Here is a 15,870-nt window from a genome sequence, read left to right on the forward strand (position 1 = left end):
GGGCCAGGTGGACCTGTGGGCAGCTGCAGAGTGCTCCTGTGTGCATATGTATGCACATGTGTGTACATGCAGCCCTAAACTGTCACGTGGGAACATGTGCCTAGTGATGCCAAACCTTCTGATTTTCACAATATCTACATTTTGATGTGGACACTGGTTCAGCAAATTTTAAAAAAAATATGCAAACCATATAAAACATAACTGAGCTGGGCCTGCCTCCAAGGCTGCCAGTTTGAGATCCCTGGCATGCAGGCTTAGCTCTTGCCAGCACCCGGCGTCCAGGATCTAAGGCCAAGCCCTGGGACCACAGACATGATCCAGGTGCAGCCTCTGCCTTGACGGTCCACAGTGGTCCTGGCCCCCTGCTGGGAGCTTTAATGCCAGGATCTCACTAAGTTCCCACCCCAGCCCTGGGGGGCACGGGTCAATGACACCATCTCAGAGAGTGGGCTACTGCTGGTCAGGACAATGTGGGGATGGCACTGGTCTCCCCTGGGACCAAGGTAAGGCATGACTTGCAGCCTGCGATGGACAGGAATGGCAGCAGGTAGGGAGGCGGCCAGGGCAGGCACGCCGTGCTCCTTGTTGGGCGCATGGGGAGCAGGGCATACAGGGAGTGCAGGGGCTCCTGCCGGGCTGTCCCTGGTCCCACTGAAGACAGAAGGGGACAGAGAGCCCCAGATCTAGGTGCAAGGCCTGTGGTTTTGGATGGTCCAGCTGCGGGTCCCTGACACTGTTCTCACCTGCAGATGGAAGGCTGATTAGACAGACAGTGACGCCTAGTTCTGAGAGGACAAGGGACCCCTACTGCTCAAGCAGGGACACTCAGCTTCTTTCCCTAGGACACTCCAGGTGGCCCCTTGCTCCCCAGCCCAGGAGGACTGGCTCAGCCTCCAACAAGAAAGAAACAAAGGAGGGGGAAGAGAAGCCGTGGAGAGCAAAAGGAGCAAGGTAAAATGGAAGCCAGTGGGGTGCTGCAGGTGTGAGCCCCCCAAACTCCCAAGCCCCCAGGCCTTACCCAGTGCCTTCCAGCAGGACATCAAAATTAACCCTTGCAAAGCACTGTGTTCCGGCAGGTATGATGGGGGCCCCATGGTAGGCACTACTTTATGACCCAGGAAACAGGCCAGAGGGGTTGCAGAGCCAGGCCACACAGCAGTTGAGCCAGAGCTGGGATCTGACCCAGGCTGAGGGGCTCAGCTCTTCACTTCCATGGACACTCGGGGGTTGCTGTTGCCTGTGTCCTGGGCCATGTTTGCATATCACCTATACGATTTAATGTTTTTCTGTCAACATTTTATTTATTTATTTATTTATTTATTTTTATTTTTATTTTATTTTATTTTATTTTATTTTTTTATTATACTTTAAGTTCTAGGGTACATGTGCATAACGTGCAGGTTTGTTACATATGTATACTTGTGCAATGTTGGTGTGCTGCACCCATCAACTCGTCAGCACCCATCAATTCATCATTTATATCAGGTATAACTCCCCAATGCAATCCCTCCTCCCCCCTCCCCCCTATTTAAATAAATGTATTTCTGCCATAAATTTAAAAATCTTATCACTGCAAGAAGTGAAGTACTAGTAACTACATCAGGCTCAACTGACTGATGGGTCTGTTGAGGGTCTGTGCCTACTGCTCACCAGAGCTCCTAGCTGCAATCTGCTCTCTGGGGATAAAACAAGGGTGAGCGTAGAAGCCCCCACAGGGTTCTGTCCTCGAAGCAGCCAGGAGAAAGAGCGTAAGCTGGGACGTGCGCTCTTCCAGGCAGGCCCTGGGGCAGACTTACACTGGTTCTCGAAGAGCAGGACCTGCATGCCGTACAAGGAGAAGGACTGTCGGAAGCTGTATGTCACCGAGTTCTTCTTCTTCTGGAAGATCTTGGTGACCTGGAGGCAGCCAGAGACACAGCTGAGCTGCAGTGCCTCGGGGGGCCGTGACTATGTGCAACCTCTGGCCAGAGGACCCTCCTGGAGTTCAAAGTCAGGAGGAAGGGACAAACCCACGTGGGTGGAGGGCATGGCCTTCCACTCCAAGACTCGGACGACAGTTCCTGTCCCTGCAACCCTGATGCCATCTTGGCTAGCAACAAAGTCCCACAACCTGGCACAGAGGCAGTAGGCACTTCACAGTATGGAGCCTCCTCAAGTGCCTTCTCAGAGCCAGGTGAGGTGTACACACCTGAGGCTTGGTACCTTGAGGGGCAAGAATGGACAGGTGGCGCTCAGCAGCGCTGACCTTGAGAAGAAGCCATGGCTTCCTCTCTCGGGAACAGCTAGAGTGTGAAACTATACCTGGTGACGGCCAGCAGGGAGACTGGCCCGTGGGCTAGCGATGTGATCCCTGAACCCCTGCTGGCCCGCCACGGTCCTTGGCTGCTATCCTGGTCTGCAGTAAGGAAAGGAACTTTCCAGTGTGGCAGCCAAAGGCTGGGCTGGGAGGGGAGAGGGGAGCTCACACCTCCCCGGTCTCCAGGGCATGCCAAGCACCATGTAAGGGTCTTATGTCCAGGACCTCACTGGACCCCTGCCACCTTCTGAGAGATTCATCTTACAGAGGAGGAAACTGAGGCTCAGAGATGTGAAGGGATTCGCTCAAGGTCAGGAGTTCTTCATAAAGGATTTGAACCTACAGGTCTGATTTCAACATCAGTGCTCAGAGAAGGGTAGCCAGTCTTCATACCCAATCAAGAACATGGGCATCTTTGGCAAGAAAGCCCGTGGCATGGTATAGAAATCCAAAGGACAAACTCTCCCTACTCTCTGCACTGGGCACTTCTGCCCCCATCTGGCCAGCATCCATGCCACCTTTTTTTCTGGCAAGAGCTCCCCAGTTTCCTTTTGGGGAAACCTCTAGCCTTTGTTTCCTTCAGTCCATAGGTCTTGAGGGGACCAGCTCAGGGTTCCAGGAGGTGGGGCCTGGGACCCAGGCCTAGCCAATCAGAAAGCGCTGCACCTGTCTGGCCCAGAGTGGCTTAGGGAGGGATGTGCAGCAACAAGGACTAACTCTGCAACCTCTGCTCAGTCTAAGAAGAGAATTCTACAGTTGCTCAGCGAACAGGATCAGGTCTGGAGCTGCTGGGGCCACATTCCCCTCCTGGACAGAGCCTGCCTGAGGAAGGGGCCTGCCCGAGGAAGCGTCACACAAGGTACAGGCTCTGGAAAGAGCTGGCACTAAAGCCAAAGATCCCACTCTGGACCTGTACATGAGTCAATGAAGTCTGTCTCCACGTGCCTCAGTGTGACAGACACCAGGCAGACCCTCCCTTCTGCACCCCCACGTGCATGCACATCTCCCCCATGCAGACAGCCAGATGCGGACCCTGGGCTCAGGCTTGAGGTCCCTGCTATGACACCTTGTGGGTGAGCCACATACCACCAGGAGGTCGTTGAACAGGAAGATTTCTCGCTGGTGTAGTCCGAGTTTCTGGGGCTTGTTTGGGTCTGGAACCTCAAAGAGCCGGCAGTAGCAGACCAACCGACGGTGGGGCAGAGAGAGCACCTGTGTGGGGAGAGGCTGTCCTGCCACGGCCGCCCAGCTCTCCTCCTGGAGCCCTGGGAGCCACAGTGGACAAGTCTAGCCCTTCAAGCTAGAAACCTGGCACGTGGGCCTTGAGTTCAAAAACGCCTTCCCTCACACACAGTGAAGAGCAGATGTGTCTTCTGGCTCATGGCAGTTTCCCGTACTCTGTTCTCAGGAGCCACTACTTAAAATCCCTTATGTCTGCTCTCCTGAAGCACTAGGGACGCGCCCCTGCTTCTGCTGAGACCCCCCTTCCATTCTTTTGGGCAGGTACCAGGCTTCTTAAACTATCAAGTTCACCTGGGAGCCTCCGGCCAGACAGCGAGTCACATTTTGAGTCCCTGCAATGTGCCGGTCATACACATGAGGCCACTAAGCCCTGAAAAAGTCTTTACAGAGAGAACCTACTCTAGATGAGGAAACTGAGGTACAGAAGGTAAGTAATGACAAAATCAGGAAGTGGCAGAGCCAGGATCCAATTCCAGGCCCCAGGACTTTTCCCACCCTACCAAGCCTCCCCATAGAAGATTCCTATTGTCCTGATGCCTGAAAATCCTGAGCCAGCAGCCAACACTCTGTGGCACTTGCCCTGGCCCTGTCCTCCACTCCCCACATCTGCCCCGAACATGTCCCTGACAGCTCATGCGAACCCTCAACATGGTCATAGCTCCAGCTGTCCTTGAGGCCAGATGCCTCAGGGCGAGGGATGAGCCATCAGGGCTTGGCTCTGGGAGTGCCCAGGTTCACGCAGGACGGGGGAGACGGTCAAAGGGGTGGGATCCCCGGGATCACCGCCCTGAGGCCAGGGGCTTGACTCTGTCAGGCGTGCTCTAGGCCAGGGCTGCCTGAGTTTGGCACGTCAGGGGGTTAAGTTGAGGGGGCAAAATGTGGCCCAGTCTGGGGTGCTCAGATTGCAAAGGTGTGAAGGAGAGAGGACGGGAGGGTTGGGGAGCACAGGCTGGAGGTGGGAGGGGCCTGGTCTCTTACAGGGGAAGCTGGGGAGGGTGAGGGCAGGCAGAGCTGCTTTCAGGACTGAGGGACAAGGCTAGTCCACAAGGAGGGTCATGGCAAGCGGCCTGGTCACCCTGTGTGCATGTGCTCTGGGGTGTGTGGGCACACCACAAAGCTATGGCAGAGGATGGGTCCTGGGGGTGAGGAGGCGGGCACTGGGAGAGCCTGGGGCATGGGACGTGGGGGACAGAGCACAGAGCAGGGTCAGGTAGTGGACAGGACAGGGCCTCAGAGGACACACCGGGGTCTGTTTCAGACGCAGGGTCTGGGGGCTGGCCTCAACAGGGCACCGACAAGAAGCAGCAGGAGTCTCCCCTGACAGCACAGCCTCAGGGCCTGCAGAGATCGGAGGCTAGGGTAATTATGAACACCTGATTCCTCAGCGCCCCAGCAACGAACTCAAGCAGCCAGCACTCGGGCTCTGGGAGTCTGGGGAGCCGGAGACTGGCTGATGCTGGACCTCCCTAGTGCAGTGGGCTACCCACAAAGGTAAAAGCAGAGAAATACTCACACAGCCGAGCCCGGGATGCAGGGATCCGATCTGTGGGAGAATGTGAAACCAACAAAAGGGTGTTCATGTTTCAAAGCCATGCCCAGGCCAATGCTGCAAGTGCCCCCTCCCTACACCTCCCCTTGGGCTCCACCCAGCCAGTATGTGGGGGACCTGCTCTGGCAGAGATCTCTGAGAGAAAAGGAAAGCCCGCCAGTCTCAGGGGCCCAGAACTCAGCCACTGCACAACCCTGGCCTGCTGGATTATTAAGCGCCTCAGCTCTCTTCAGATTGTAATGCAGAGCCAATAGCTGTTATTCCCGAATATGACAGAAGCCACTTGAAAAAACCCCAAGCCCTGGCTGGCAGAATTCACCAGCCCTGCTGGAAGGGACCACACGGAGTTGGGTGGGTGGGAGTGAGAAGGCCTGGCAGGCAGCCCCGCCCAGGTGGTGCTGGGGCCCACCACTTACCAGGGCCCATGACATACCGGTTTCTTCCCCACAATGAGCTTCTCCACCTTCTGCACCTGGGATACATGGTCCTCATTGGTCTTCAGCTCTCGCTTACGGATCCGTTCATAGATCCCGATCAGCATCTCCCGGGGAATGTCCTCACCATCGTCCACACCTGGGCAGGGGATGCAGCTGGCTATCAGGGTGGGCCCCAGGCTCACTCGATTTACCAGTTTCTAAAGCAAATCAGAGGAGCACACCTTCCACCAGACCCAACAGAACCAAAGAACTCCCAGGCAGGCCCACAGCAACAGGACATTTTCAGTCAACACAAATTTCCTCAGTCCTCCTACCGGAATGGGCTCAGTACATCTGACCCGGACTAGCAGGCGATGGGTGTCAGGGGCTGAGCCACCTCTAAGCCATGTTCAGAGGGCTTTATAAATGCTACCCTGCTCCATGCTAACCACAGCCCTTCAAAGTGGGTATAATCATCTCCATTCTCCAGCTGGGAAGACTGAGGCTGAGGTGTGGGGAGGCTGGGGTTTGTGAGTTTGGGCTCCGATGGACCTGGGGCCACGTCCTGCTTTCACACTTACTAGCTGTGTGACTATGGGTGAGTGCGTCACCCATGCTTGGTGTCCTCCTCTAAAACAGGTTGCCCACAACACAGGCTTGTCATGAGGAAATGAGGGGAGCCTGGGGCGTGCCCAGCTCTGCATCTGAGCAGTGAGAGTGCTGCAGTGGCTGCTGTTGCTGGCCCACAACATCTGGGCAGAGACTGGAGGCCGGGTTCTGACCCAGGGCTGCCCTAACCACAAGCACACACCACTTCTTTCTTCCTCCCCACTCTGAAAACTGCTGTGAGCAGAGAAACAGCCCTGTACATGCGGGAAATGCAAACTCGTTTTGCAGTGAGCTCCAGCCTCATCCCTCTGCTAGGCTGCAGTCCAAAGGGCTGCAGGGCTTGGGGAAGACGGACCTCCCACAGATGGCTGGCAGAACAGGAGATGCTCCAACCCGGGGTAGGCAACCTGGCAATGCCTGCCCAAATGACAAGTTCTGGCACCCTCTGGTACGCTGACTGCATTTGGGGAACTTATCCCATGGGAAATGAGACACATACAAGGTTATTGCAGCACTGTTTCCAAATGGCAAAAGGCTGGAAGTAACCCGTGTATCCATTAACAGGGGAGTGCTCACCAATCATTCTGCATCAGCACAACAGACTACTTACTACGCACCTGTCAGGAACAGTGAATAAGGCCACAGTAAAGCACATGGGCCATTTCTCTTAGATTTAGTAAGTGAGAAAAGCAAGGGGGAAAACCATTCCTGTATATGTGCACTTGCATGAGCGGAGCACATCTAGGGGGCACGGCCAGGAGAAGCCAAAATCGAGGACCTTCAGGGGCACAGGCTATGCCCTGAGCACGCGGGGTAGGGTGGAGGGAAACTCTGCTAGGCACCTTCCAGTATTTTTTTCCTCCTAAATAGACATTAGTTTTAGAGCAGTTTTAGGTTCTCAGCAAAACTGAGCAGAAGGCAGATTTACCCCCCAACACTCATAGCCACCCCTGCTGTCGCCATCCTCACCAGAGTGCTCCATTGGCACAATGATGAGCCCACACTGATGCATCAGCGTTACCCGAGGTCCACGTTTTAGATTAGGGTCCACTCCGTGTGTTGTGATTCTGCGGGTTTGGGCAAACGTAGAACGACCCTTATCCACCATTACAGCACCACGTATAACAGTGTCACCACTCTAAAAATCCTGATTTCCCCATACCCATCCCCCCTCCCCCAGCTCCTGGCAGCCACTCATCCTTGTCCTGTCTTCATAGTTTTGCCTTTTCCAGAATGTCATAGAGTTGGACTCACATAACACGCAGCCTGTTCAGACTGGCCTCTTTCACTCAGTGCTACATACTTCAGGTTCCTCCACATCTCTTCATGGTCGATAGCTCACTTCTCTTTCGTGCTGAGCACTATTCCACTGTCTGGAGGCATGCAGTTTATTTATCCCTTCACCTGCTCAAGGACGTCTGGTGGTTGCCACGTTTTGACAGTTTTGAATAGAGCTGCCATAAGCATCTGTGTGCAGGTTTTTCCGTGGGCCTAAGTTTTCAGTTCATTTGGGTAAATATCAAGGAGCACAACTGCTGGATCATATTACTTTCCGGCTTTCAAACTATGTAAATATCCATTTAAAAAATAAACTAAAAAATTCAAAAACTTTAATAACAAGGAAAGACTCCTGGACTGGCTTCTGTGGTGAGCTACTCCTCCTTCACAGTCCTCCAGCCCCCAGGGCTCTCCTGCTGCAGGACCCACCGGACAAACTGGGGTGACCCACTCAAGAGAGGATGTGTGTTGGGGTGGAGATGAGGATTTCCCTACAAAAAGAACAGGCTATCCATGCGCTCGGCACAGAGCACCAGGCTGGTTCCGGGAGTCCAGGGACCTGCCTTGCCTCTGCCATTTCCTGGCTGATGTGACCCTGGGCAGGTCCCTGCCTTCTCTGAGCCCTGATCACACCTTCTGAAGTATGAGAAGATGAGAAAGAACGCCCTTGGGCTCCAGGCTGAAAAGGGGTGACTTGGTGGGGACAGCCCAGGCTTGGGAGACAGAACCTGCAGCTCCCTCCTTGGGAATGGGGTGCTCAGCCCCTTCCGTGGGAAGTGGGGAGGCTCCTGCCACCCTGTCATCCAGACAGCTGGCAGGACTGGGTGCAATCATGGACAGGAACCACAGAGCCGCTGCCACGGGGGTATGGACAGGCCACCACCTGACTCAGCAGCCCTGCCCCGCCAATCCTTCTCTGCTCTAGGCCAGTCATTTCTGGTTCCTCCTGTTATTTCTCATCCAGCACATCCCAGATGACATGCAGGAGATTCTAAAATAAGGAAAAAAAACCACCTATTCGGGCATGGTGGCTCTAGCCTTTAATTGCAGCACTTTGGGAGGCCAAGGTGGGAGGAGCGCTTGAGGCCAAGGGGTTCAAGACTAGCCTGAACAACATAGTGAGACCCTACCTCCAGAAAAAAATAAAAATTAAAAATTAGCCAGGCAAGGCGGTCCGTGCCTGTGGTCCCAGCTACTTGGCAGGCTGAGGCAGGACGATCTCTTGAGCCTGGGACGTCAGGGCTGAAGTGAGATATGATTGTACCACTGCACTCCAGCCTGCGCGACAAAAGAAGACCGTGTCTAAACAATCAGAGACCCTCAAACTCTCCCTAGGCTGCCAGAGGGACCTCTAAATATAAATAAATAAATAAATTAATTAAAACAAATCAGAGACCCTCAAACTCCCCCTGGGCTGCCAACAGCATGCAGCACACAGCTGGCTTTCCTGGAGGTGATGAGTGGCCAGCCTGCATCAGGTGTAACGTGGAAGTCTGTGAATCCCAGAAACAGGCTCGGCCCCATGAGAAGGCAGGCTCAGGGTGAGGGAGGCCCCGGGTGGATGTAGAGGAGGCCCCGGCCTCCTGGCTGCTGCTTGGACACCTGGGCCTGGGAGTGCATCTGTTGCACCATCAAAGTGTCCACTGGTGGCTCTCAGGAGCTCTCAAGATGCTTTGGTTCCCAGGAACTACAGACTTGATGGACTTGGGGCCTGCAATGCCCCTCAGACCTTGCAAGAGGCCACACACAGTGACTGCTGGGTGCAGAGAATGGCTGTCCATGAGCTCTGAGCCATGCCCCAGCCTGCTCAGCATCCCTTCCTGCCTCCCAAGGGAGGTGGCAGAACCACTCAGGTCTTAGAGCCTAGCTCAGAGGTGCCATCTCCCTGTGGTCTCTGCTGCCTGGGGATCCTGCCACAGTGGCACCCACCACCAGGAGAATGGGAGGGCACCTAAAGACCCTGGAGTGGAGCTGGAGCTGCTCCCTGGAAAGTGACCCTGTCCAAGGAGAAGGGACGGCAGAACTACTGTTGAATAAACTAAGAATGAACGGCTTTGTCAGTTCCACATGCTCTTAGAGTCAGGCTGGATCCACACTGGCTCTTCTTTGCTTTTATAAACAGCGACATCCTTTCCAAGGAACCCTCAGTCCCTGTCCTTTCAACCCACCCTCAGCTCTTGCAGCCAGGGTTCCCACGGGGACTGAAGGATGCAGTGCCTTCCTCCTTCCTTCCGAGGACCTCGGGGCACACAAGGGACACACTGGGCTGGCACGGAGCTGCCTGGGGGAATGTCACGGCCTTTTAGCTCCTTTCCCGTCTCTGATCATGCAAGGAGGCCTCGCTTCCCACAGACCCTGCACCCACACCTCCCGGCACATGCCCACCTCCCAGGGGAGAGGGAGTCGGGTCTGTACTCCAGCGCCAGCAGCGGGAAGCCGCACTGGCTAGAACTCAGCAGCATTGCTTTCTTTTCATTGTATTTATTTTTATAATTACTTTCTACATTTGGCAAATGCTACTCATTCTCCATTTACAGTAGCGGTATCAAGTCCCCTTTTAAAATATATTACTTTTAGGTAAAGACACACAGAAAAAGGCTAGTTTCATCCTTCAAGGGCAAGCTAACAGCGTCACCTTCTCCGTGAGGAAGGTTTCCCAACACCTCGAGACCCTGGCCTGTGTCATGCAGCCTGTGTCCCACAGGGGCTCCTCTAAGGCAGTGCTCTTCCCAGTCATCTGTGCTGTGCTCCCCAAAGGTCCCTCCATGCCAGACCCTGGATGCTGGAGCCCAGCTCCCCAGCTGGAGGCTGCCTCATGTCCCTGTCTGCCCTTACACCTGGGGAGGGCCTGGCTGGGGCAGGTGCTGAAGCAAGTCTGTGGTTGGCTGACCGCCCAGGACAGCTTACCTCGGAGGTTCTTGATGAAGTCCTCCAGCTTCATTTTCCGCTCGGGCTTGACATTGGGGCTGTACATGTCGGTGTTCAGCAGGATGATGGCGAAGGCCAGGATGAAAATCGTGTCTGGGTTCCGGAACTGCCGTACCACCCCGGGGTTGCAGATGCAGTAGCGCTGGCTGCAGGCCAGGAGGGAGGGGGTCAGGGCCATGGCGCAGCAAGTGACATGGCCCCTCTCTCACCAGCTGAGGCTGTCACGTACTGTTGAGCCTCAGTTCCTGCTTCTGGTGAGCAAGGATCACGCCTGCCTGTCGGAGGTGGCCCTGACTACTCACTCGCCCTCCTTTCTCTGCTGCAGTCCCTCCTACCCTGGATTATAGCCAGGCACACGGTCGTTCTGGGGAGGACTGCATTTCCCAGCTCCCAGGAGCTCAGAGTAGCCACACCACCACGTTCGGCCCATGGGATGTGAACAGATGTGATGTGAGCGCCTGTAAGGCTGGGCCCCTCTTCCCGCTGCCTGCAATAGGGACGTTACAGTGGGTGTCAGGCCTGTCCTCTGGGACCCTGAGGAGAAAGCAGCCCAGGCCACCTCCACAGCAGCTCAGAGGGAGAAACACCCCACCTTGTCTCAGCCATGGCTACTGAGGGGCCTCAGGTTCAACAGCTGTGGACAAGAACACCTCCCTGCCTTGGAATCAGCCCACTTGCCGCTCCCACTGCCACTCCAGGGGCCCCTCCACTGCTGACCTCATGGAGGGACAGAGTACAGGAGTAGAGGAGCCAGGCAAAGTACCGGGACTGAGGCTCAGGAGCCCAGCTTAGTGCCCTCTCCTCCAGGAAGCCGTCCTGGAAGGAAGCAGGTGCATGCTGCCTCCCGCCAGGGCCCTGGGGTTGTCCTCCCTCTGTGTCCTCAATCCTCCTGGCCCCACCACCAGTGTGGAGCACAGAGGGCTGGGTCAGCAGCTGACCTGTGCTGCCCACACCCAGCATCGAACATGCAGGCTCCTACACAGCCAGTCTGCACGTGATCCCAGAATGGATGACTGTGTAGTGACCTCGAGCTCACTGTTGTGTCAGGAGCTGGGCTAAGTGTGCCCACATGTCCTGTGTCAGTTCATCCTTGCACCCCTTTCTAGGATATGTGCTATTGTTATTCAACTTCACAGGTGAAGAAATGAGGCATGGAGAAGTTAAGAAACCAGCACAGGGCCACACAGCCAGTAAGTGGTGGAGTCAGTGACTGAACCAGGCGTCTGGCTGTCTGGCTTGTGCTCTGAGTCACTGTGCCGCTCCTTGTGAATGAGCAAATGAATGACTAGATAGATGGACTTGTGGATGAATGCAGAGCTCGGGGGGAATTGGAGGAAGAGCATTCAGAATCCCGATTTGAACAGACAGAATCCTAGCAGTCGCAATCATAACCTCTTTCAACTTCAGTTTCCTCATCTTCACAATCAGAATAATTGGTACAGTCTCCTCCACCCCCACCACCTCACAATGGCTGAAAGGAGCCCGACATAGTGCCTGGAACGTAGACTGGGCCACTACAGTTACCCCCAAAGCAACATTCAGGGACACCTGGCCCTGTCTAGGGATGGTGGGGATGCAGTCTTTGGTCCATCTTCGGGCCCTGAAGCTGGGGACACCATCCTCCCTCGATGCAGCACCCCCAGCCAGCCTGGGCCCCACCTGAACGCCTCGATGAGCCGCTCCACTTTCTGAGCCTCCCCTTGGACACGGATGTGCGCCTGGAATTTCCTGAGGGCCTCGTCCAGCTCCATGGTAGAGAAGTCCATCTCGTCCACCACGCAGCTGGAACAGAGACAGACAGCCCCGCATGAGCACCCCTTGCAGGTGTGACACGCCCAGCCCACACCCAGCTGGTGGTGCCTGGTGCCCAGGGAATGGGCTGCCTCCTGGTAGGGAGGGCCCCTGCCGGACTCCAACCAATCAGCCAAGAGCCCTCAGAATGCAGCAAAAAGACGTTCAGGCTTCTGGGGAGCCGTGAAGCCCCTGGAACTGTAGGGAAGTGTGTGTGCCTATATTTATGTGGGCAGTTTTCCCAGTGGGGCAGAGCATATGGTTATCTGGATCAAAGCCTTTCCCAACAGACAAGCAATTTTTTATTTTTTTGAGACAGAGTCTCGTTCGTCTCCCAGGCTGAAGTGCAGTGGCGCGATCTTGGCTCACTGCAAGCTCCGCCTCCCAGGTTCACGCCATTCTCCTGCCTCAGCCTCCCCAGTAGCTAGGACTAGAAGCGCCCACCACCATGCCCGGCTAATTTTTTGTATTTTTATAGAGATGAGGTTTCACCGTGTTAGCCAGGATGGTCTCGATCTCCTGACCTCACGATCTGCCTGCCTTGGCCTCCCAAAGTGCTGGGATTACAGGCGTGAGCCACCGCGCCTGGCCGAGACAAGCATTTTTAAGCATAGCCCTCACCAGGCACACAGTGGACACTACGGTGAGTCTCCTCTCCTTCTGCATGGGGTCGGGGAGTTCACTGCCATTTTTCACAGTGAAGAAAGGGTGCGCAGGGTGTTGACTTTCAGAATAAGCCCTTATGGGGAGAGTATCAGGGTGGTGGGCTGGGTTTTGCAGGTGCTTTTCCAGGGACTTGAAAGGGCCATGCACCCTCATCTGTGGGGGAGTGCCTAGAGGGGCGGCTGATGAATGGTCTATACATTCTTCCCATGGCTCTACCCCGGCACACCCTTCCAGTCCCTCCTGTGGTGACCCCGGAACAGAGAAGATGGGGTCTGCACCAGGAGCCCTGGGGCAGGCTCCAGCTTCTGGCCTAGCTCCCTATTGACGTTGCAGTCACTACCATGGGGCAGAGGCCTGGCCACACAGGGCCTGACCCCCCACATGGGGCGATGCAGCTGCTCCCACCCTCCTCTTAGCGCTCAAGGCCTCCTGGGGCAACAGCCTTGGAGGTGGCTTCGGAGCAGTGGGGAGAGGGCAAGCAGGGAGCAGGCAGGAGGATTTGCTGAGCAGCAGGAACAGCAGCCCTGCAGATGCCTGGTGTGGTGGTCCGAGGGAGCCAGCCACTTCCTGAGGCCACTGCTATTTTCTGAATGAGGAGAACAATATGCGGATTTCCTAAGGACCAGGAACCGGTTTGGAGCGGGGAATGGCTGCAGGGGATGGGGGCTGGAGCTGGGCATTCACCAAGGAGCTCATGGGCTTTCCTCGGACCTTTCCTCATGCTTGCTTCAAAGAGGGGAGAGGGCAGTAGCCACCCTAACAATACAGCAGGCTTCTCCAGGTGCTGAGCAGGGAGAAAGATGCCCGGCCTGTGCATGCTTGGCCGACCAAGGACACAGACATTCTGCTGGTGCCTGCCATGTGCTGGCCACATTTAGCCTCCTTGGTGTGGGGCGGGACTACATGAGTGCCTGTGTGAGTCCGTGTATGTGGGGTGTGTGCCCAGGCCAGCCCCTCCCACTCTGAGCCTTGGTTTCCCCACCCATGAGACAAAAGGGGCGACGGCACCCGCTGCCTCCTAGGGAAGCAGCAGAGACCGCAGGCGCACTGGCCAGCCTCAGGGAACATGAGGCCTCGTGCTCCAGGGGGTGCTGTTCCCGGGCACCTGCTCCCCAGCCCTCGCTGGTCCCCTCGGCTGCACATGGGCAGGGCTGGGCGGCTAGAAGGGACTGCCTCTGGATGGCCAACATTTCACCCTGCTCTGAATGCTCTTCCTGGCCCACTCTTCTGGCTCAGGGAGTTGGGAACCCATTTTTCAGAAGGGTTTCAAGTAGCTGAGAGTGTTGTGCTCACCAGCTCTCTAAGCTGGGGGGAGCTGTGGAATCAGGAGGTGGGGGTAGGATATTGGGGGTAGCCCAAATATCCCAGCCAGGAGAATAAGGCAGGGGCAGAGTGTGGCACGGGCCGCCCACAGGGAGGCAGGTCACTTGATCCAGCTCCCGACCGCTCTCCCCAGGGGCGAGTCAGGAACAGATACGGCATGCAGTCCATGTAGGAGGACGATAGCCAGGCCAGGGGAAAGTGCCCTGACCTCCAGCTGCCTGCTCCTGCCAGCCCTGCCATGAGAGGCTGCAGGAACGTGGGTCACTGAGGGCTGTGATGCTTGGTGCCAGGTTGGATAAACCGTGCTTAGGGACAGAAGGGAGGAGGGGCCGAAGGTACATGCCAGAAGGTGGGCAGACAGGCAGTGGGGTCCACACGTGGGATGGTGCGTTGGAGGGCAGGTGCCCACCTGCATGCTGTACAGATGTGGGGTATCTGCATGTGTGTGTCTAGGAGTTAGAGAGAAGGGGGTGCCCAGCACATGTCCCGGCAAGTAGGGTGGGCCTGACCCTGTGTGTGCCCATGCATAACACAGGGTGCGTGAGGGCATGTGTGGAATCAAGTCCCACCCCTGCCGCAGAACTCACTCAAGCACGTCACGGTTGAACTGCTTCTGCCGGTTGCCCAGGAACTCGCCGATCATCTGCCGGCTGAGGCCCTTGCGCTGCAGCAGGAAGTGGGCTACCCCGACGGGCGTGTCGGGCACAAAGCCACGCTCGATGAGGTACTGGACTCCCTTCTCAGGCTTCCTGGGTTAGGATGAGAGGCACACTCAGCCCCAGCTGCCCGGGTGCCAGCCAGGCACCTGGAGGGGATCTCCACTCAGTGGACAGTCGACATTCTTCCTCCCTGCCCACCTGTACCGGCCCTCATCCCTGTAGGCATTCAGGGGTGTTTAGTTCCATCTCCTGCCTGGGTGGGAACTCAAGAGCCCAGGCTGGCACCGGAAGACCCTGGGCTCCAGGCACCCTGCCCTGTCTCAAACCCAAATGTGGGGGACCTGGTACAAACGCCTTCACCTAGACTCGCCCAGACCTTGTACAAAGAATGGGCTGGGCTGACTGCAGGGGTGCTTCTGTGAGTGCTGGAGATGGACCATCACTCCCCTGCCCTGCCTGCAGCCCCTTCTCAGCTGCCCGGTACTGGCCCCGAACGCCTGCACACACATTCAGAACCGGGTTCACTGTCTGGCCCAAATCCCTGCTCCCCTCAGCTTGAAAGCCGCCGTGCCAGGCTGCTCTTCTGAGCAGACTGGAACCTCCTGTCTGCCAACGGGTAATAAAGAACAGCAACCCCAGCACCTGCGGGGAGCAACTGCTCTGTGCCGCCGCTGTTGAGGCGCCCTGTGCACACTAATTCATTCAATTCCCACTCCAGGAGGTCAGCACTCTGGTTACCTGCGGTGCTCAGGAGCCAAGACTCGGGAGCCTGACAGCCATATGACCTTTCAGGGGTCCTGGCTTCCCCCGTTGTAAACACTGAGAAAGTAGTCAGATGCCTGCAATGACACACTCAGTAATGATGAAGGTGCAGAGAGGCAGCGTTTCTAGCTGGAGGTCACAGTGCCAGTGGCAGGGCTGGCCCTGCAGGGCTGAGTGTGTCCACTGGAGACCGGACCCCCAGAGCATGGATCATTCCACTAGTTCAAGCCTCTCGGTGCCCAAGGTGTGTGCAGAACCAGGCCTGGGCAGGGATGTGCATGGTGCACGTGTGTCGTGGGCTGATGGGGCCTAGTGCCAGGCCAGAGCACTCCTGGTCTGCACCTGGCCAGG

The 15,870-nt window shown here is 56.3% G+C and overlaps 1 protein-coding gene across 3 annotated transcripts in view; it reads right to left on the reverse strand.

Moving 5' to 3' along the window:
- The window catches only part of IQSEC1 (IQ motif and Sec7 domain 1), a 183,674-nt gene that overhangs the window by 12,931 nt on the left and 154,873 nt on the right, over positions 1 to 15,870 (reverse strand). For all 3 annotated transcript variants that reach the window (XM_011950653.1, XM_011950654.1, XM_011950652.1), the window contains exons 4-10: positions 14,686 to 14,847; positions 11,978 to 12,100; positions 10,298 to 10,464; positions 5,521 to 5,660; positions 5,052 to 5,081; positions 3,383 to 3,508; positions 1,797 to 1,896 (exon numbers count right to left, since the gene is read on the reverse strand). In XM_011950653.1, the coding sequence (XP_011806043.1) occupies positions 1,797 to 1,896; positions 3,383 to 3,508; positions 5,052 to 5,081; positions 5,521 to 5,660; positions 10,298 to 10,464; positions 11,978 to 12,100; positions 14,686 to 14,847 (848 nt within the window). The remainder of the gene's footprint in view (positions 1 to 1,796; positions 1,897 to 3,382; positions 3,509 to 5,051; positions 5,082 to 5,520; positions 5,661 to 10,297; positions 10,465 to 11,977; positions 12,101 to 14,685; positions 14,848 to 15,870) is intronic.

This window comes from Colobus angolensis, unplaced genomic scaffold (genome assembly GCF_000951035.1).
Source record: "Colobus angolensis palliatus isolate OR3802 unplaced genomic scaffold, Cang.pa_1.0 Scaffold31, whole genome shotgun sequence".
NCBI lineage: Eukaryota > Metazoa > Chordata > Mammalia > Primates > Cercopithecidae > Colobus > Colobus angolensis.